Here is a 21,567-nt window from a genome sequence, read left to right as displayed (position 1 = left end):
TGCTGATGTTGTTGGTGCATTCATATAGACCATCAGAAAACACGATAACAGTGCTTTGAGACACGCCTGTGTGTGGTGTCATTTCCACATGTTTGAAGCAGCACAGACTTTACTAATCTTACTCATGGAAAACGTCTGCTGTGTTTATCTTGGGAATCGTCCTGATGTTCAGGAATTTGGGGTCATAATTATTTAAAAATCAGTATGTCAGTGGGAAACTAAGCTGTGCACATTAATGCTGCTGATGTGTGCATCTTACATTGGTGTGTGTCCATTGAACTGTGTCAGCCTGACTAAGGGAGGTTTTTGTACTACGCTGTTACGCTGTGTGAACACGTCTTGATTGTTCCACCATACGACGCTCTGACAGTAATAAACTCCTGAATCTTCAGCCTGGACTCCTCTGATGCTCAGAGTGTAGACAGTACCAGATCCACTTCCACTGAAACGATCTGAAACTCCAGACTGACGAGATGTAGCTTGATAAATCAGGAGTTTAGGAGCTCCTCCAGGTTTCTGGAGGTACCAGGAAAGCAGGTTTTTCTTATAGTAATTACTGTAAACACTTGTACTGGTTCTACATGTGATGGAGACAGACTGCCCTGCAACCACAGACTGAGCTCCAGGAGACTGAGTCACGATGATTTGTCCTGATGAACCTGGAAAAGAGGGAAAAGAGGAGAAGGGTTACTGAGACAAATCCAGCGTGGAGAAAGATGATCAGCATCCAAACAGAAGATGGAGAACAGATGGAAGAAGGTCACTGCTGCTGGTTTCAGTGTTCACGCTGAAGCCACGCGCTCACAGAGAGTCTCACCCTGAACAAGGAGCCCCAGGGTGGCCAGCAGTAGAGTCAGTGACATCATCATTGTGCTGCCGGCGTGTCAGTGTCTCTGAAAGGCCTGGACAGACACTGATCAACACTGGCCTCTTAAGGGCTGTGAGCAGAGGCAGGACACGTATGCAAACACACAGAGTCAGTCAGCTGGAGCCATCCTCAGCACATCACCACCTTTCCTTCTCACTTGTGGTTCTACTCGCTGCACGCTCGTTTATATAAAGTCCACAGTCTTCTCAGGATCGTCTACAAATCAAATGTATTTAATCGAATGGATGTAAAGTTTGTTTTAATACTTCAAGTCAACCCATCTGAGGGAAATCTGTTTTAGAAATGTTATTTAAGTAACCAGGAGTTATCCTGACAGAAACGGAATAAGTTCATAAAGTAAAATAAAATCCTACTGTACCAAGCTGAGGTCAGGCCGCTGTGCTTTACTGACACTCAGTGGTGAGACCAGCAACAACAGTTCAAACATCACCTTTCATTTGCTTTAATTATGAGCTCTCATTAGTTGGAAGCATTAAAGATGTATCTCTACAGAGCCGCCAGCAACATTTCTTTTTCCTGTTTAGTTGACTTCATGGCCACAATGAGTGGATGGAAACTGCTCACAGCTGCGTCTTTGTCTTGTCACTGCTGTGTTTAATCAGGTGGAAACTTTCAACTTCATGAACATGAAGCCCCACAGGCCCACAGCCTGTTTTCACTTCCCACTGTTAGAGTTCACAGGAGACTCAGAGCACACATCCAGACTGAAACACGCTGAACATGAGTTAATTCTTTCTCCTTAATCGAATTCCCCATTTTAAATATCACCATTTGTTTTTTTTAACCCACCATCTTCATTCATCTGGACCTGAACCTTACTTTAACTCATCTACACTTTGTAGAGGTAGAGCAGCGGTGGCAGTTTGCCCAGGTGAACTGCTGTTTCAGAATAGCTGGTGTTTAGGATTGACTGGTGTTTCAGAATAGGGCTTTGGAGTTGATGTCACACCGCAGTGGATTGTGGGAGCGCAGCACCTTTTTAGCAGGCTACGAATCCAAACAAACACACTGTGTTAGAAGGAAGATTGTGACCAACCACACTTACAAGCAGCTCAAAAGAAAAAGGATGTTATAGAGACAGGTTGCGTCCGGATGCAAAGAGACGGTACTTGCAAAAAATAGCGTGCACTGGAAATGTGGACCCGTGTGAAATAACGGCCGTGGAGTAGAAACCCTGAAGACCAAGTGCTATTGACTTAGACTGATATCTTCTCGTACGTTGTCTGTGGAGTCAGCGCATACACGTTGAACAAATTTGGCAATTATAAATGTCTGGAGGCGCACATCCACCAAGGATCGGTACAAGATTTGGCTTTTTTTAAGCCTCCATGTTGTGAATTCGCCGTCATTCAAACAAAGGTAAGTCAGCTCGAGTACTGCGAGTAAAATGCGTTTGATTCCCCCCGAACATTCAGATTAGTGCAGCATAAATTCATTCATGAGGGGAAACTACAGTGAGAACATGTGGAGGCTGTTAGAGGGAAAACAGTGAGTTCAGTGCATTTATGTGACATTGTCCTGAAGGATTTAGTCATTCTCTATGGTTAAAGAAATTGCACTAATTAATTCATATTTATTATAAATAATCCTAATTATACATCTTGCTTCCGTGTTTGTGTCCTGTGTAAGTAAAAATATATTATATTTTGGTTTTATACATCGATTAATGACCTGCAGAATCTCCTTATCATATTAAGTGATTCATAAAAGTCGAACTTTATGCTTTCTCCCTCTTGAAAGCGATGACATCCTTGCATTACATACTTTAGGTTCATTTTTTGCTGGCAGATTAAAAAAAACAAACAGGCAGATTTAGAATACAACATGCAGCGTTGTATAGATGGACACATAAAAAGATAAAAAAATCACATGTAAACACTTTGTTACATTTATGATAAATGGATTTGAAAGTACGGCAGCACGGTGGTTAGCACTGTTGCCGCACAGCAAGAAGGTCCTGAGTTCAATTCCACCATCAGGCCGGGGTCTTTCTGTGTGGAGTTTGCATGTTCTCCCCGTGTTTGCGTGGGTTCCCTCCGGGTACTCCGGCTTCCTCCCACCGTCCAAAGACATGCAGCTTGAGGGGATAGGTTAATTGGATAATCCAAATTGCCACTAGGTGTGAATGTGCGAATGAATGTGAGTGCGAATGGTTGTCTGTCCCTGTGTGTTTGCCCTGCGACGGACTGGCGACCTGTCCAGGGTGTACCCCGCCTCTTGCCCTATGACAGCTGGGATAGGCTCCAGCGCCCCCCGCGACCCTGAAAAGGATAAGCAGAAGCGAATGGATGGATGGATTTGAAAGTAGATAAACACATTTGTGTCAGCCTTGGCTCATAGTTCTTGTCTTTAAATGAACTTTGTCTGTGTGTGTTACTGCACTCTCAAAGACTGAATGAACCAGCATTGCAGCCATGGGTCACTGTGAGCATCACAGGGAAGGTTGAAGCCGCCCGCTGCACCTGTAAGGCCGGAGTCACAGAGACCTGCAGCCATGTCGCTGCTCTTCTGTTTAATGTAGAAGCAACAGTGAGGATCTGTGGCACAAGGACTGTTACAGATGAACCTGCATACTGGGTTTTGCTGGGTAATATGACCAAGATACAGCCAGAGGTTGGCCATAAGATAGACTTCTCCTCTTCAGCTGCCCAAAAAAAGGCTCTCGATTAAAACATAAACAGACCATCTGTAGTGACAGGGAAAAGACAAGATTCCACCTGCTACTGTGGAGGAGTTGGATCAACTGATGGGAAAATATTTCTCCAAGCATAGTTCTGTTCTGAATGACCCATAATGTTTTAATTTAGGGGGGCATGTAAATAATTTGCATTTACTGAATATGTACTAATATGAACCACAGTTCAAAAGTTGAATAAAGAAATAAATGTTTGCCTATTTTAATTAAAACCACTTTGTAGAACATCAGTTACAATGTAGAATCAATGTCATGTATTGTTTACAAATGACAAAATGTTCACATAAAATCATGACAGCATTTATATAATATCACCCACTACTAGCATTCTGTAATTTACTGTCTGTCTCTTTTGAAAATGTATCACTACATATACAGCACAAGACTTTTAAGAGTATTTAACAAGAGCATTTTCCCTGGTTTTACTACCACACTGGGGCACATGTTCACCAAAATGCAGCAAACCTTCACCATCTTATCCAGAAGGGTCACCTCTTCACCTTCACATGGAAGAACTAATCTGATTGGCATGGTGGTGTGTAGCATGTGGTTTGAAGCAGGGATTTCGTAGTGCCCCATGTGTAGCGTTGGAACCCAGTCAGGATTTGTTTCATCCATTTCATAGGCTGGTTTGCTGCAATAATGAAAAACAATTAGCAACTAATATGCTATAAAGAGTGATATGAACTTATTTAGAACTTAACTGAATGAAAACATCTGGAGCACCAACAGATATCTGTGGATGGTAGAGAACTGGATATCAGCTCGTCTCACAGCTGCTATCCAGGCTAGATGTTATCAGATGTATCAGATGTTACCAAACGCCTTCGTTTGGTAACATCTGATACACGAGCTCCCTCACGTTGCTTCCAGGTGGGGAAAGAATAAAAACAGAGCCCATTTTCCAGCTTATTCCCTTCCCGATCGTGCGATCTAACGACCAACACAGCAAGGACGAACCATTGCTGATGCTTTGCTCCTTTGTTTGGCCTGCTAAAATGGCACCTCGGCGGTCACGCCCCCTCCCGTGACATCACGCTTCGAAGCCCTATAAACAGCGTTGGTCAAACAGATGTACGTAGACTTGCTTTTCAGGAAAACCAGGCAGTCAGTGTTTGGTGTCTGCTGAGACAAAGCAGGAGAGTCAGAACGACATTTGTGTTTCTGGGTGTAAAAGCTCCACCTGAGCTCTGAGAGCTGCCCACCGGCAGAGATCGAACATCTGCAGCTGTTCATGAACCGGACTGACGGCGGTGGACGACAAGTTTTTATCTTGATAAGAAGATGTATGAAGGGGTTACATATACTAGAAAGAAGCTGTTTTTGACTGTGCATCATTGAGCCCAGTGTAAAGAGCTGTGATCTTGTATTTGTGACAACTGCCCTCTTGGCCTGATCTCTCCTGGAAACCATAGCATCTACTTCGTGATACAAATGCTCTTTCTGGCTGAAAAGAAAATCTTCACGAGCGATATGGTTGATCTTTTTCTGACAGATTATAGGTCAACAAGTAATTTAGCACAGTTTAAATTCCCACAATCATTCTTCAACAAGGAGGCAAGGATTTGGTCAGCAGGTTGGTGTGCGCCTGCTGTCGGAGTGCTGGAGTCCCAGAGGTGACCTGCTGAGGCGGGGCCTGGATGGAAACATCATGCATACATGGCCACGTGGTCATCCTGAGTAAGACATGGGTTATGGTCTCATCAGAGTTACAAAGCATGAAGGTCTGCTTTGGGTTCGCTGCCTACGAGGAAAGAAAGATCAGGGAATTCAGGGTTACATCGTGATATGAACTCAAGTTTCCTTTAATTACAGCAGATTTCTCAATGAATTTCATTTCAAATAAGGTTAAAATGAGAAAAAGAAGGATTTGGTGAGAAATCATTTCGAGTGAGACAATAAATCTACATGATTTCCACATCGTAACAACGCCACTTTATCTCAGGAGGCGTGGCTACAGAGGAGGTTCAACATATCCAGGCTTGCTCTGCGTTAGCTGGATCAGTGAATCCTACAAGCCCAGTCAGAGATAACAGCCATGCCACGGAGGTTATCTGATGAACCGGGCTCTCTGCTGCAGGCTCTGAGCGCGCTCAGTGCTGCTGTTTGTTTCTAAGGAGACAGCTGGATCCATGGAAACATGAACGCTTCCTGTCCCACAGCCTGAGACGTGAAATCAGAGCAGAGGAAATGAATGTGATGAAAGTTTGAGTTACAGGTGTATATATGTATACACCTGTAACCACGTGACTCTCCGGGGGAGGAGAGGCCAGGTAAAAAGGGGCAGGGAGGGATGAATACTTAATTGATAATTTCAAAATAAAAGCAGGTTAAAGTGGCTCGCATGCACAGAGAGGCCTGAAGTCAGCAGCTGAAGGAAGAGGAAATCCTAGGAGCTCTCACAGCCGTCATCATGGCAGCGCTGACATCTGAACGTGTTCGTGACCTGACCCACGGGAACACGCACGTTTGATGCTCTGCAGGAACACCCGATCAGATTCTGGATCGGAAACATCGCTGAGAGCACGGATGGGATTCAGTTCGATTCCTTATCGAGGTCTCTTTGTTGTGATCAGTGTTGGTTGATTACATTCAGTACGATACATCAATTACAATATTACACAGAACACTTTATTAAAACGAATGCAGCACGTTACTTATTAGGTACAGACATCAGTCATACTACTCGTTATGTTACTTTCACGTTACTCTGTAAAATGACGTGAGAGCCAACATTTAAAACTATAAACCTGAGGCTCCAGCGCCACACCCCAGCACAGATCCCGTCCTGATGAGGACACGCCGGACCTTTGTCTTAAACCAGCACAAAGAGACTTTAAAGAGGTGGTCTGAAGTTTTACTGTAGCTCAGGTTTGCTCCTTTGATTCAAACCAGCAAAAATGAAGGCAGGAAACTGCAGTTCATCATCCTCATCATCATCCAGGTAATCCCACGATTCGACAGTGAAAAAAGAAAAGTGCTGAATGATTTGAGCTGACTGTGCTGAGAGCTGCTGAGTCCACTGCCTTTAAAATCTGCTTTTCTTTCACTGTCTTTACATTTATCAAAGCCTTCCTCTCTTTAATATTACCTCACGAAACCCAAGGTAAGAAGACCTGCTACCTTTACACCAGCAGATGGCAGCACAGCACCTCCACGACGCCTGGACCTGGAGGCGGGCTCTTACTGGAAGGATAAAGCGAAGTCATCAGAGGTGTGCAGGATGGTTTTCCTGTTCGGATCCTCAGACGGGGTTCAGACTTTCAGCTTGTCAGCGTTTATGTCCTTCGTTTTATTTAACGGTTATTTTATTGTGGTCATCGAACAGCGCGCCGTGCACCGTTTGAATTTCACAGCTGATGGTGCTGTTCGACTGACCGCAGCAGTAGGTGATCAGCAGTGATCCAGGACATCGTCACAGTGCCATTACTCCTCCAAGCACCTCTGCAAACAGCTACAACAAACCACCTGACAGCCGGTTTGAGTCCTCACGCCGTCTCAGGGTCATCGCATCGAGGATCACTGAAGCTGCATTCGGGACACGTAAAACACCCAAAACTGAAAGCAGGAAGTCCTTCATACAGTCAGATGATGTTTGTCTCCAGAGCTGTGAGAAACTCATTCATATGCTTTTAATTAATTTGGCAGAATTGAAATGAACCAGACGACACCGCAGAATATCAAACACACCGCTCACTTAAACCATCTGCTGCTGGAGAACACTTCCTTTTCCCCAGTTTTAGGAACTTTGTCAAGGACATCTTTATCCTCGGCAGGACCAAAGATATCTCAGACTGGAGACTGAAACACTGAGAGGATAAAAGACCTCAGAACCAGAACACTGACCTGCTTTAAATATCCATGCAAAGCTTACTGTAGTCATCACAGTTCATCAACCCAACTGACTGAGAATAAAACATTAAACAGTTCAGGTCCTGCTGTGCTCTGTTCCAGGGAGCGCTGCAAGAAAAAGCCTTGGCCAGGTTGTGCACTCAGGAACAGGGCCTGTAATAACGCCTGTGGTTACTGCTCTGTAAACAAAACACACCAATGCAACAGTCTGTGTGTGGACAGTGAACCAAAGAGTTAAGTACCTATATATTTACAGCAGGACATCCTCCTCAGTGATGAAGGAACCAATAATCCTTGGTCCACTCTTGAACTTTGAACCCTAATGAAGACGATGCATTTATGGTCCCCACAAACCTCACTGGGCTGTTTGCTGTGTCCCTCAATTCAGCACATCAATTCCCACCCCCATTCTCTGCGGCCTGCTGGAGCGGGAGGGCTAGGAGGAGGAGTTGGCCGTCCGACTGCGGTCTGGGGTGTGGGGCCTCCCTGCTGCTGCGGAGTCGGGGTGGTCTGCCTCTCCCCACCGCAGGGAAAAGGGTAACACCACCTGGGTCTGGGTGCAATTCCCCCCTCCAGGGGCAAGGGTACCTAGACCCGGATTGTAGAGTACGCTTGGGGAGTGTGATTGTGTGTACAGCGTCTCTTTATGTCTGTCTCCACGTTGGTTGAGTGTGGAGTGAGTGCATATGAGAGCATGAGGGTGGGAATGGATGTTTGTGTCTGTGTGTGCCTGTATGTCTGTGTCTATATGTCAGGTTGGGTATCAGACGCCACCTCTCTGGGGACACCTCAGGCCCTCCAAGGTTTGGAGGCCTATCTCCACCCACCACCACTTCCCCTGCCGGTGGCGGACTCCCTCAGGTGTCGGTGTGTTGGTGGTTCTTTGTGTCTGGGGGTGGGCGTCCAGGTACACACCGGCTCACTCCTTGGCGGCCGCTTGTCGGGGCCTGGGGCCTGGGGCTCGCTCGGGCCCCCTTTGGAGGTGGGGTGCCCCCGGCCTCTCGGCCTAGGGCTCGGTCACTCAGGCGCAGCTGGGGGCCGGCGGAGCTCACGGGCGCGTCACTGCAACCCCCCCTGGCTTCTGCTCCGCGGCTGCTGAGTGAGCCCTCATCTGGGACTCTCCTCAGCTCTTACTGGAACAGTGGCGCGGCTGCCCCTCTGTTGGTCTTCCATGGTCTCTTGTGTTCTGGGGGCCTCTGGATGTCTGGAGTTTTGATCTCCTCCATACCCGCTTCACACCCTGGAGGACGGGGCTGAGGCCCCCCCACACTCCCTAGCAGATCATTACATGGAGAAACCTTTGGAATGCAAGCATGCTGATCCACACAGGTATGCACACATGGGTATTCACAGACGCGGACTAAAGCTTTCTTGGCTGCTGCCTCAAAGCACACTGTGCGCTGTCTATCTTGCGTGCTGCACAATATTGTTTATTACTTAGTAAATACTGATATCTATGACTAGCTAGTTTATTGTGATGGTGCTTTGTTTTCTCTATTATTATGTTGCTCTTTGTTGTTTGCTGTCTCCTCTGTTTGTTTGTTTGTTTGTTTTTTTTTTCTCCATACAGGTGACCCAGGAGTTTTTTTTTTTTTTGTCTCTCTTCCCCCCCCCTTCTCACCGTCTCTTCTCCCCTTTGGTTTTCTTTCTTTCTCTCCCCCTCTCTCTCTCATTCATTCCCCCTGTCCTATTTATTAAAAAAAAAAAAAAAAAAAAAATTCAGCACATCAACCACCAGGAAGTGTTCTGACTTATAATATCTGTGTTTCAGCACAGTTTCCTGTGGGTGGACAACAAACTGGACTGGTCATGCAACACGCAGCACCGGTATAAAAAAGGCCAAAGCCGACTGTACTTCCTCAGGAGGCTGAGGTCTTTCAACATCTGCAGGAAGCTCCTGAGGATGTTTTACCAGTCGGTGGTTGCTGGAGTACTTTTCTATGCTGTGGTGTGCTGGGGGAGCAGCACAGCAAAGAAGGACTCATCCAGGCTGGAGAAACTGATCAGGAGGGCTAGCTCTGTGGTCGGCATGAAGCTGGACACTCTGGTGACAGAGAAGAGGACCTTAAAGAAACTGATGGACATTATGAACAATGCCGGGCATCCCACCCGAGGGATTAATAAAGTTTCATCTAATCTAATCTAATCTAATCACCCATCCTTTCAGAATAAGAGTCCACACAAAGAAGAATCACTCTGCTGCCAGTACTATTCCACAGTAGCCTTTATTTACACCGTCATCCACATTGTTAATTAATAGCAGTAAGGTAAACATAATAGTGTGTGACATTATTACATTGTCATTTCAGCGTAGCCCACCGGGTGGCGCTGTGAGTCCACAGCGTCTCTGCTCCTCTCAGCACTTCAGAGGACGAGAACCACGAAACGAATAAACAAAATCATTTTCAAGGTTACAAGTGCATCTCATACAAAACCTTTATAAAATACGCCAAAGTCTTTATGCTCTGCGGCGCCCCCTAGCAGCACCCAGTGGAAACATTCATAAAGGACCTTTGAAGATTGAAGAGTTCAGCACTGCTCACAGACTCTGAGGTGGTGTTTGTGCTGTGTGAAGGTTGGAGCGGCTCGCCGCAGGTCTAAAGGAGCGTTCAGCCAATTATCTACGGCACGTTAGCAGGACCACGGATTTGTTACCAACTGAACCAGAACCAGAACTCTGAGCAAAACATTAAAGCAGCATTTTCATCTGAAGGAAAATTCAAATACAAAAAGCTCGATGTGACACTTTGGTGTTTATACGCAGCCCTCCCTGTTTTCCATTAATCAGTGTTTTACCTTTTCCACCGATTGGACGAATGCGAAAGGCAAAAAAGTTGTTTTAGTTTCCGAGGCGACGCGTTCAGGCGTATCTGTGGTTCAAACAGCCGTCGCTCTGTTTAAGATATTCAGCTGACAGAGAGAGAAACAGACACAATTTGGCATCTCAATGAATTCAATTTGGCTTATTGTTTATTAATAATAATAATAATGCGTATCGACAGGTTTGCTCTGTCGGCACAGAGCCATGAGGAAGGACAGTTCTATTCTATTTTGTATTATTTCTAACAATCCAGACCTGAAAACTCTCCATGTTGGTGCGTTTAAGGACAGTCTGAGTGTTTGACTGAACCTTGTTCGTCATCCTTTTCCTGACGTGTACGTTAGCTGTCACGGCTGGATGACACCTCTCAGATATCCTCTCCAAAGCAGTGCCTGGAGAAACGCTCGGTGTCTAACGGGTCGGTGTTCACAGAGGTGCGTCTGCAGTGATGCCACAAACGCCCGAACCTTCCCGTTCGGCTCGTTTTTAAACGCCGTTTCTTTTTCTGCAGAATCCCCTGCTGAGAGCAGAGGGTGGGATTGGCAGTAAATTTAGCCTCCGAGTCCTGCGGCAGCCTCCTTCAGTGACCACAGCAGCTGTAATCTGCAGTGACTACAGTATTTCAAACTGTTTGAATCAGGCGAGATGAAAGAGGATGATGTAAGCGCCTCAAACGCTGTGGCATGAATCCCTGTACAGTGAGCAGCAACCATCGCGCTTTGGCCTCTTTTATTTAACCTCAACAAACGCATCACGCACCACGGCTCGCTCTCGGCTGCGTGTTGCATCGTGTTGGTGCAGAGCTCGTCCTCCGCTGTGGACCGCGGGGAGAAGTCACGTCTGCATGATGCGACAGTCAGTTCGCTCAGACGACTACACGTCACAGCCGCGTGTTCTGCATTCAAGCCTACGTCTCAAACTTGTGCTGGTTAGTACGACTGCCTGATGTACCCCGGCGCTGTCCCTAACCAGCCAGGCGGGCCAGAAACCCTCAAACTATTTGGGCATAAATGAGATAAAGTAGTAGCAGCGCCACGCCAAAGCTCGAATGACTGGATTTGAAAGTTGATGCCAGCTGTTTTTGGACATGTGACGAGATTACTGGTGTTTGTATCTGAAACTCTTCGTGTTTTATGGTCTGAACGAGCAGGCGCAGAGGTCCTGAATCATCTCTTTTACATTTATTGCTTCGTTTAGCGGCGCTGCCCGTGCGGCTCACTGGTGGCGCTCTGAGTGTTTGTGCCTCAGTGTAGTTAAAAGAGCTGCAGCTTTAGGGTTTGTGACATGAAGCAGGTGTTCAGCACCCAAGTCAGAAACTGAATCCGTCTGTGGACAATGATGCTAACAGACCTGAAAGTGCATCCAGGTGCATCCACGCTGAGGCAACACGGAGAGCCGGCGTCACGTCACCCGCTGGTCTGCAGGGTCCGCTCTGCGGTCTCACCTGTGTTGCCTGAGCCCGGCGGCGGAAACAGAACCCGGCAGAGCCGCTAACAAACACCGAGGTAAAGACAAAGCAGCTGATCCACTGTTCTTCAGCTGGGAGGAAACCCTCCCACAGACCGAAGCAAAGCAGACCTTCACCCAAATTACCACCAACAGAATCCTCACGTTCCCACTGCCTGCTGGGAAATGTAGTTTTTAATGAAGGTGCAGAGTGAGACTGAAGTCCGACTGAAATGTCTCCGCCACGGCAGACAACAGGCCACGCCCCCTCTCCCAGACTCTGGGCTCTGGGCATGCCTGCACACATTTTCACATTTCAAAGGTTTAACAGGTACCTGAACGCATCACCAGCCTCGGGCGGGGTTACAGAGCATAGCTGAGGTGACGAGTCTGCCTCTGCTCCGCCCTCGTGGGCGCCGGACACCCTGGGAGGTCAGTGGGAGCATGAGTGTGGCAGTAATTTGGGTGAAACACCAATTTAAGAGCAAACTTTGTTAAAGTTTCCACAGTTTGCGCTCAGCTGGTGAAGAGAAAACACGCCCCCTTCAGACGAGTGCAGGGCCTGAAACGACCCGCGGGGGTCTGGGTGTGACGCTCAGCAGGCGTTAATGCAAGAGGGTCGTTGTAGTGATGTGGAGACGGTTATCACACCTGCTGGGCGACCTGCAGATACCAATATGGTATAAAAGACCGAGGTGGTCTGTCCTCAGAGTGCTGCTGAAAACACAAGTCTGCGCCCCCCACGGGGACGGGAGCCGCCCCTGCTGCGGGGTTCAGGTTTGCTGACGATCCTGGCGAATGAAATCCGGGCCCGACGACAGGATGTCGCATCAAAGTGCTCCGAAGAAAACTGCATTAATCTGGAATTCTGTGGCCACCTCGAGCCGCCTTTGGAATGTTTAGTAGTTCGTGCTGGTTTCGAGCCCCGCCCCTTTCAATGAGCCAGAGATGCTCGAGTGGCGACGGACGGCGTCCTCTCAGCGGCGGGGCAGCAAGCACGGCTGAGGGGTGGTAACGAGGAGCGATGGGGACAAAAAGCTCTGGGTCTCTTTTGTGTCTCCAGCCCATCGGCGCTCTCCTCTCATCCTCTCTCACCAGCCCGGCAGGCGTCTAAGGACAGCAGCGGCCATGTCGGCGCGGTGCCCGGCAGCCTCAGTAGTTGTACTTTCCCGCCTCTGCGCCCGGTGACGTGGCTGTGTTTGGCAGGAAGAGCGGTTTAGGAGGGATCTGGGGTTTGAGCGACACCGTTCTCCGGACGACGGCTGCCCGCTGGGCGTGCGGCCCCTCGCTGTAGCTGTGTTGCCGTGTGAGGCAGGCGCTGGCCACCAACGGCTGCTTGCTGTTGGCGGGGGTGGGGCCACCGCTGTTGTTGCTGCTGTTGTTAGTGTTCATCCTGGCAAGGAAGTGAGCATGCTGCGGCCCTCGCTGGTTGAAGCTGTGGTGGCGGGGCACGGCGCCACTCCCGCTGCCCATCCTGATGAGGGAGTGACGCTGAGAGTGGTGGCGCGTCACGGAGACGCCGCCGCCTCCTCCAGGTCGTTCTGGAATCACTTGCTGCTGGAGCGGAGTGGAGGACGAGGAGGAGGAGGATGAGGGGATGGAGGTGGAGGAGGTGGGGTTGTTTGAGGATGAGGAGGATGAAGATGAGGAGGAGGTGGTGTTCTGAGGAGGAGGGTCGATGCGTTTGGGGAGGCCGTCGCTCGGCAGCGCGGAGGTGCTGTGGTAGGACGCGGCCTCATTCTGTTGCTGGTGATGGTTGCTATGGTGATGGCCGTGGTTGTAGTGGTGCGTGCGCGTCTGTGCGTGGTGGTGATGGTGGCTGTGATGGTGCCCTGCGGTGGAGCCGGACGACCCGGGGAACAGCGAGGAAGAGGAGGTGGAGGTCAGGACCTTGATGCCGCCGGTTCCCGACGCGCTGACCTCGTGGATGTGTTTGAGCAGCTCGTCCAGCGCCGACACGTCCACCACCGTCTGGGGGAGGGACTGCTGGGAGTGGTGGTGATGCGGGACTCCTCCCCCTCCCACCGCCGCCGCCCGCTCATCATTGGAGATCTTTCTCTCCTCTGGGAGGTGCAGAGAGGTCGAAGAGGCGCCGACCCCCTGGGGCGTCCCATTGCTTAAACTGTTGCCATGGTGATGAGGGAAGGGAAACACCTGCTGGTTTATGGAGTTCCCGACGACGGCCATGAATCCCAGACTGGAGGCGGAGCAGCTGGGCTTGTCTCTGGCGTTGTTGCAGTTCTGGTTCTTCTCGTACTGATGGTGTCGCAGCGCCTTCATGTTCTTGATGGGAAGCTCCGGGGTGGAGTCGGGCGTGGGCAGGCCGGAGAGCTCGCCATCCCCCTGTGACAGAGACTAAACAGAGGTCAGAGGTTAGACGCGGCCGTTGCATCAGTACGAACGTCGAGATTAAAAGTTCTACCTGAAAACCTCAGAATGAGCTTTAGCGCTCACGTCACGCTGCGTGCTGACAGGAGAGGGCGCTGTGTGCAAAGCTTTAAGCACTTATGTGTTAAACCCAGCTGAGTTACATCAGTGTCTGAGAGCCGCATGTGTGCAGCAACCTCGGTGGAAACTTTATGCAGAAGCAGACACGTCTCCGGCGAGTCGGACCGCAGCCGGAGCGTCGTGCTCCATGGGTGATGCTCCGGCTGCGGTCTGGCTCAGCGGAGATCGGCATCGTCCACAGGAAGGGAGACTGGGTGAGAAGACCGGCCTGCAGCGAAATTTCAAAATAAAACACATGTAACATCTTTAATGTTAGCATTAAATGGCTGCGGCGTGTAAATGTGATCGATTACACGTCCAAGGTGTGTGCCTGCAGTCCGCTCCATCCTCCATCGCTCACACTGACAAACTCTGATTGGACAGATTCGCTTCCTACCTGGGACAGGCTGAGCTCGGGGTCGCCCAGCGGGAGGCCCTGGTGCACGGGGCTGTGGAGGTGATGCTCGGCCCGGCCGTTGGGGATGAAGGAGCTGTACATCTTCGGGGTGGACACGTCCAGTTTGTCCTCCTGGAGGAAGAGAAGAAGAAGAAAAGCTGCGATCAGCTGTCGTTATCTTTGCCTGCCGTTTCATCTCTAAAGCACAGGATGACCCTTCAGTGGGAGGAGCCACAGAGAACAATGAGGAACTTGTATAAATATACATTTGAGCAGAGGGTCAGAGGTCAGCTCAGAGATTCAGTTTCCTGCTCAGGGACATGTGGACAGAGGATGGAGTTCCTAATGAAACGCTCGATAGTAATGAGCGAATAAAAGACTGAAGTGAGGCTTATTAAGTCTGACCCCGGGGGAGGAGGAGGGGCTGAATATTAACACGGCTGCCTCTCAGCTCGCAGACGTGTTTCAGCTGCAGGGCTCAGGTGAGCTCTGATGAATCCGTTTCCTCGTCTCGCTCACCTTGGGCTGTCCGTCCAGCAGCCCGTTGAGCTTGGCGAGGGATCGCAGCGACAGGGTGTGAGGCAGCGACGCCTCCGGGTCCTTCCCCAGCCTCCGAGCCCGGTGGGCGGCGCTGCCGCCGCAGTAGCATGACACCAGGAAACCCGACAAGATGGCGCCCAGGAAGAAGGCCACCAGCACGCAGGCGATCAGCAGCGTGTAATGCACGTTAGCACCGGCACGTTGGTCCATGTCCGGAGGGCGCCGCACGCCTGGAAGACACAGGAGAAGTCATGTTTCCACCTGAGCGCAACACCTGAAGTCTCCCTGACTTCTCCAGCACTAACAGTGTGTGTGTGTGTGTGTGTGTGTGTGTGTGTGTGTGTGTGTGTCACATGCAGCAAGTTCCTGCAGGCTGCTTTGGCTGAGTTTGATGAAGGGGAGCTTCGGGGGAGGGGGGGACAGATGGAGGAGAGGTGAGAGTAAGGTGAGGGGGGGCAGAGAGAGGGTGAGAGACAGAGACGAGGATTGGACTTAACGAGGAGGAGGAGGTTCACAGGTAAGGAAACAGGATGATGGGGGAGGAGAGGAAGAGCAGGGAAGGACGTTAGGAAGGTGAGATCTGAGGTGGGGGGGGATGAGGACGGAGATGAAAGAGAGCATCACTCAGCAGCGCCTCATCAGGTCCACACATCAGAGCCTATCAGATACAGTGACTCATCAGTCTGTGCGCACACACACACACACACACACACACACACACACACACACACACACACACGCACACACACAGTCGTGTTTTCACGTCCTTGTGGGGACATCTCATTAACATAACCCTCCCCAGCTGTCTCCCTAACCATGAAATATGGACGCCTATCACAACATAACTGTTTCAAACTTGTGGGGACGATCACTTTGTCCCCATACGGGCTGCTGGTCCCCACAAAGATATGCAAACACGGTCGGTGCTGCACAGGTTTGTCTCACACGTGTGTTTGAAGTATGACGTGTTTCTGGTTCTGCACACATGTTTGTGATGTGTCGTGCTGTCTGCACTCATAAAATAAAGCATGTATACACGTAACTGTCACTTTTATGAACTTCCACTTCTCTCCAAAAACCCACCAGGGTCAGACAGAGTCGTATAAAGTACAGCGGCGGCTGAGGACTGGGGTAAAGTCACGCTCTTTCTGATGTTCGGGGAATGGTCCGCAGAACAAAAGGTGAGCGCCTCCATCAGTGCTGTCTCAACAGTAAAGATCCTGAGACGTTCATGTGTGGGCTGCTTCTCATCCACGGGAGTGGGCTCACTCACAATTTTGCCAAAAAACACAGCCATGAATAAAGAATGTGACCAAAACATCCTCCCACAGCACCTTCATCCAACCATCCAAGAACAGTTTGGCGAACAACACACAGCCTTTTCCAGCATCATGGAGCACAGTGGCCAATCCTCAAGAGGCAGGTGGACAAACAAAAGCCTGCTAATTGTGACAAACTCGGAGCATTGATTATGTAAGAATGGATCGCCATCAGTCAGGGTCTGGCCCAGACGTTGACTGACAGAGGTCTGGAAACAGAAGGGCCAACGCTGCAAATACTGACTCTTTGCGCGATGTAATTGTCAATAAAAGCCTTTGAAGCTTATGAAGCGCTGGTTTCATACTTTAATACATCACAGAAACATCAGACACAACGATGTGGAAACACTGAGGCAGCAAACTTTGTGGAAACGGATATTTGTGTCATTCCTGTGAGTCACAGCATGCACTCATGAAACTGCAGTAACCACACTCACCAGCAGAGGCCACCGTTCCACAAGCATGACCTGCTGGGTAATCGTAATGAATTAAAACGACTGCAACTCACCTTTGACCTGTGACACGTTCATGACCTGGTGTCAGTGTGGAGAGAGCTGCTGTGCACCTGCTCCTGGTAATCTGATTACTGCCTTTGAACGTATCTACAGACAACTCAATCGGCCTGCACCGATCACAGGGAAAGCTCAATCCACGAGTCTGAAGGTCAAAGGTCAAGCTTCATCACGATGGTGGAGCGGTCTGTGTGAGATCAGGCTGGAAGCAGCGTCAGCGCGAAAAACAGGGGCAATGAAATATCAGAGGAAGGGCACAAACCCTCTAAATCATTCCGTTTTATTGGAGCGACATCTTGTGGCAGTCAGAGGAAGTGAGGTCATGTCAGACCTGATTCTACCTGTTTTAAGTGACAGCGTTTTCTGCAGCAGTGTGCCTGATTAAACGCTTCCACAGATGAAAGCTGTGACTTTTGTTTGCCTCGGCCTGCGTTTCCTCCCGATCGAGCAGCGTGCTCCTGCTTCACATTCAGAGCGCCGCGCGCCGCAGACCGGCTGACTGACAGGTTGATTTACCTCGCGGACGCTCTCGGTGCTCGCTCCGAACGCCTTCAGCTGCTGACTGGTGGCAGGAAAGGTCTCCGAGGCTCAGGGATGATTTTACATGCTTCCACTTCAGCCTTTATTTGTTCTGCTGAAGCGAACGAAGCCGTCCTGTTTACGCGCTGATGGATCGTTTCAATAAAGCAGATGTTAGAGGGCGAATGGAAACCTGGCGGTAAACCTCTCTTTGTAGCAGGATCAGGAGGGAACGTTTTATTTCAAGGACGTATCAGGAGCGTTTAGGGGGAAACCCTCCGGAGTGCTGATGGAGTTTGACATGTGAGGAGCGGCTGAGGTTGAGCCGGATGGCTGTTTCTCTCAGCGATGTTTGGCCATGTAAACGTCTGACACACCAAACACAGTCACCTGACCAAGCATCTGAAAAATGATCCCGTTCACCTGTCGCAGCCCGCCGTGTGCAGTCAACGGGTCAGCTGCAGAGCGCCCTCTAGTGGACACTTGTAGCATTCTCTACCTCACTTTATGTTCATGCATCAGCTGTTATCAATGCTAACGCTGTGATATCGTCAAACAGCTGATATCTGTGGGTCTGCGTCACCCCTGTAATCCAGCACAGGTGTTATGATACTGAGCTGTTCACCTGGCCGTCGGCAGGTAAGCGTCCGACAGCAGCTGCAGTAAAAACGCATTTACGCTGGAACTAGCATGCAAGCTAGCTTGTTTCTGGGTCCCACCCATAGACTCCCACCTTAGCGCCTCATTACCAGGAGGTGAGGGTTTTCAGTGACGCCTGCTGCAGCTCGATGCATCACATTTAAGCGGCGTGCTGCTTTTCGGCGCCGCTCGCTCCCTCTTATTATTTCATAGCTCGTCTCAGTCGCTCAGAAGGAGCTGCTCATCCCCGAAAACCCGATCAAAGGGCCAAATATACCCCCAGAAACAAAAAGCTAATTTCACGCCCTGCACTGCTGGTCGTCAGGGGGGAGGGGTTTATTCCCATTCCCTGCTGGCGCAGGACTCGAACTGGCAACCATCTCTAACCTCAAAGCCAGCATCGCCCCGGGGCCTCCGAAGCTTCACTTTGATACGAGACACCGCGGAACAAATTTGTCTTTTATGCAAAATACTGTTGAAATAGAGCGAACAGTCATTACACGTCCAGCCAGGATTAACACACACACACACACACACACACACACACACACACACACTCCCCTGTGTCTAACAGCCACGATTTCATGTTCGTTATTTGCACTCTTTCATCTCCGTCCTTCGCTCTGACAGATATAAATAGGATGATGGAGATGCACAGAGAAAAATATTATGCTAATTACAGCCCGACACAGAAGTGTTTCATTCTCTGCCCTCGCTCTTTGTTTCTGTCTCTCTCTGCTCCGTCACTTTCAAAGTTCCTCCCTCTCTGCTGTCAGCCTGGATTGGAAAAACAACTTTGTGGCGTGGCGGGTGAAATCTTCTGGGTGCAGTCTTCTCGCTTCTTCTGTCACTGTTTGCTCTTTTCTTTCACTCTGAAACTTCAGCTTTTCCCTCTCTGTGTCCTTTTATCTGTCTGCCTCATACGGCTTTATGCCTCCCTCCATCTCTCTCCATCTCTCTCCTCATACTCCTCTGCTCGCTCCTGTCTCCTCTTTGCAGCTCAGATCAATACACGAGCTCTTCCTGTCCCAGAAAATCAAGTGAAATCAATCAAACAAATGAGCCACTCTAAGCAGATTCAGCACGAAGCCATCGCACCCATGATTAAAAACACTTCTGTAAGGAAGAAGATTAACTGCACGACTGACGGCACGGCGACACGCAGACGGATGTGTGACCTGAGTGTGAGGACGTCAGAGCCAGGGGTGCATCGCTGTGGCGTACCGGCCGCCAAGAGAGGAAGTCTGGCTTTAGGGACGCGCAACACTGACACGCAGCGGCACCTCCACGTCTGAAACATCTGCACTGCAGCTGTCTCACCCCAGAGGGGGAGGTCCTAAGAGTCAGTGACCCACTCTGTCATCATGTGACTCAGTGAGGTCACACGGGCTGAAGACTGAGTTACAGGTGGATGTAAGGTGGTGTCAGAGGATGTAGCTGTAGCTTATGTGTTAAATGCTTTTGGATTTCACCAAAACACCCTTTTTCCTGCCTGTGTTTTCAGTCTGCGTGTGTGTGGGTGTGCACGGCGTGGTGACGTAGGCGTGTGCATGTGTGATCACAGCTCCTCCCAGCATGACCCTGAAAGTTTCCTGAGGCCATAAGTCCGAATATGACCGAACTGCTGCGTTTTGGCCCGTGTGATATCAGACTCGCTGGGTGTGAGTCACGTAGAGGGCCGAGTTCGCCAACTGAAGCTTTTCATGAGTTTTAGCTCAAGGATACAGCTGTAACGCTAGCATGCTAAGTTAGCCTGGTTGCTAGCGGCATGTTTTAGCTAACGTGCACTGTGTTGATTTATGACTATGCGGTGACAAAGACGGCAGATAAATGTCGTTTTAGACCTCTGAGAAAACAGCCGAGCCTCTGCTACTCTGATGGCTGACTGTGCTTCAGTGCAGACGCCTCGCACATCTGTCGCTCCTCCTCAGAAGGCGTGAGCGGCGGCTCTGAGGCCGAGGCGGACGAGCCAAACGCGGGAGTCAAGCTCCAGAAACTTCTGCCCTATTAGCATGCTCTCTCTCTGCCTCTGCTGCTCTCTCGCCCACTCATTCTCCATTGGTATTCACACTGAGCCAGACACCAGTGACAGAGGCTGAGGAGGAGGAGGGAGCAGCGAGGAGGGCGATGAAGGAGAGACAGAGCGAGCAATGACAGACATGGATTAAAGGGGGGAGAGAGAGAGAGTGCAGATGAAGGAGGAAAGAGGAGACAGGAAGAGAGGAGAGAGGAGACAGGAAGAGAGGAGAGAGGAAGAGAGGAGACAGGAAGAGAGGAGAGAGGAGACAGGAAGAGAGGAGAGAGGAGACAGGAAGAGAGGAGAGACCTTGTCAAGTTTGAATTTTTTGCTTTGCCATTGAAACACACACAATCCTGCTGACTGTAAAGGTCAGATAATTCACACCTGACACACTCCTACAGCGTGCGTGTGTCAGGTGTGTGGTGAATAACAATGATGCCGTCGTACCAGCTGAGGAAGTGAAACTGGGAGGATCCTTCCTGTTTAACCAACACCTGAAATCGACAGGGCCTACAGCAGCACGGCCTGTAGAGGGCGCCAGCACATGGCTCTAGCTGGACCTCAGGATTATGTTCAGACTGTAAATGATCTCAGGTGCTCTCAGGTACGTGTGGACGAGCTGCTGCTGGCTGCAACTTTCTGTTTCCCAAATAGAAGCCGCACATTTCATTTTTTATTTTACTCCAGAAAGCTTGTGCGTCCCTGTGATCGGCTCTGATGTCGCTCTGCAGACGGGAGAAACGCGCTCTCATTGGACGATGTTCTGGATCCGTCCACGCGAGTGTGGTAAAGCACCACATTAGGCCCTGATGATGATGATGATGGTGATGGACTGACCTGCCGTGGCCTCTGTGGTGCTGACCATCGCAGAGCCACATGCAGAATTTCAGGTGTTTAAAGGTCCGAATATGAACCTTCAGCTTGTAAAATGAGAGAAAACATCTCAGCAACAGTTTTTATGACGTCAGTAAACTTCCTGGATTTGGGATCGTCTCTGTCATTAAAGAAAGTGAAACCGCAGCTGCAGCCGAGCAGCTGCAAGCGAGCAGCTGCAGCCTTTAGCAAAAAGGAAATCTTAAAAGTAGAGATAGTGTCTCCTGAATCCAAACTGGAAGCTGGTTCCACAGAAGCTGAAGGCTCTGCCTCTACTTTTAAATACTCCAGGAACAACAAGTAGGCCTGCAGTGCGAGAGTGAAGTGCTCTAACAGGGTGACATGGTACTACAGGGTCATGTTCACAGAGTCAGGCTGTGGGCTCACAGCTTCCTCTGAGCTCCAGTTTTGATTGGATTTTCAGCTGCTGCTATTTTTGATGCATCGTTCAGCAGCTCGACTTACGGGAAACAAACCTCTGAGTGCGCTCTGACACAACGCTCGCCATCAGCAGCTGCAGCCACAGCAACATGAAAGTAACCACGGTGACGGAGTGAT

General features: G+C 49.7%; 1 protein-coding gene across 3 annotated transcripts in view; it reads right to left on the bottom strand.

The window, feature by feature from the left end:
- Positions 1-9,655: 9,655 nt before the first annotated feature.
- Positions 9,656-21,567, bottom strand: part of LOC146609071 (semaphorin-6D-like) — a 98,492-nt gene continuing 86,580 nt past the window's right edge. For all 3 annotated transcript variants that reach the window (XM_085346799.1, XM_085346801.1, XM_085346800.1), the window contains 3 exons: positions 15,107-15,357; positions 14,588-14,719; positions 9,656-14,058 (listed from right to left, as the gene is read on the bottom strand). In XM_085346799.1, coding sequence (XP_085202925.1) covers positions 12,856-14,058; positions 14,588-14,719; positions 15,107-15,357 — 1,586 coding nt within the window. In that variant the 3' untranslated portion in view covers positions 9,656-12,855. The remainder of the gene's footprint in view (positions 14,059-14,587; positions 14,720-15,106; positions 15,358-21,567) is intronic.

Source organism: Diplotaxodon limnothrissa, linkage group LG22 (genome assembly GCF_057381915.1).
Source record: "Diplotaxodon limnothrissa isolate DT_005_m linkage group LG22, D_limnothrissa_male_GT1.1, whole genome shotgun sequence".
NCBI lineage: Eukaryota > Metazoa > Chordata > Actinopteri > Cichliformes > Cichlidae > Diplotaxodon > Diplotaxodon limnothrissa.
The sequence above is the reverse complement of the archived record's forward strand: the minus strand, read 5'-3'. Positions and strand labels throughout refer to the sequence as shown.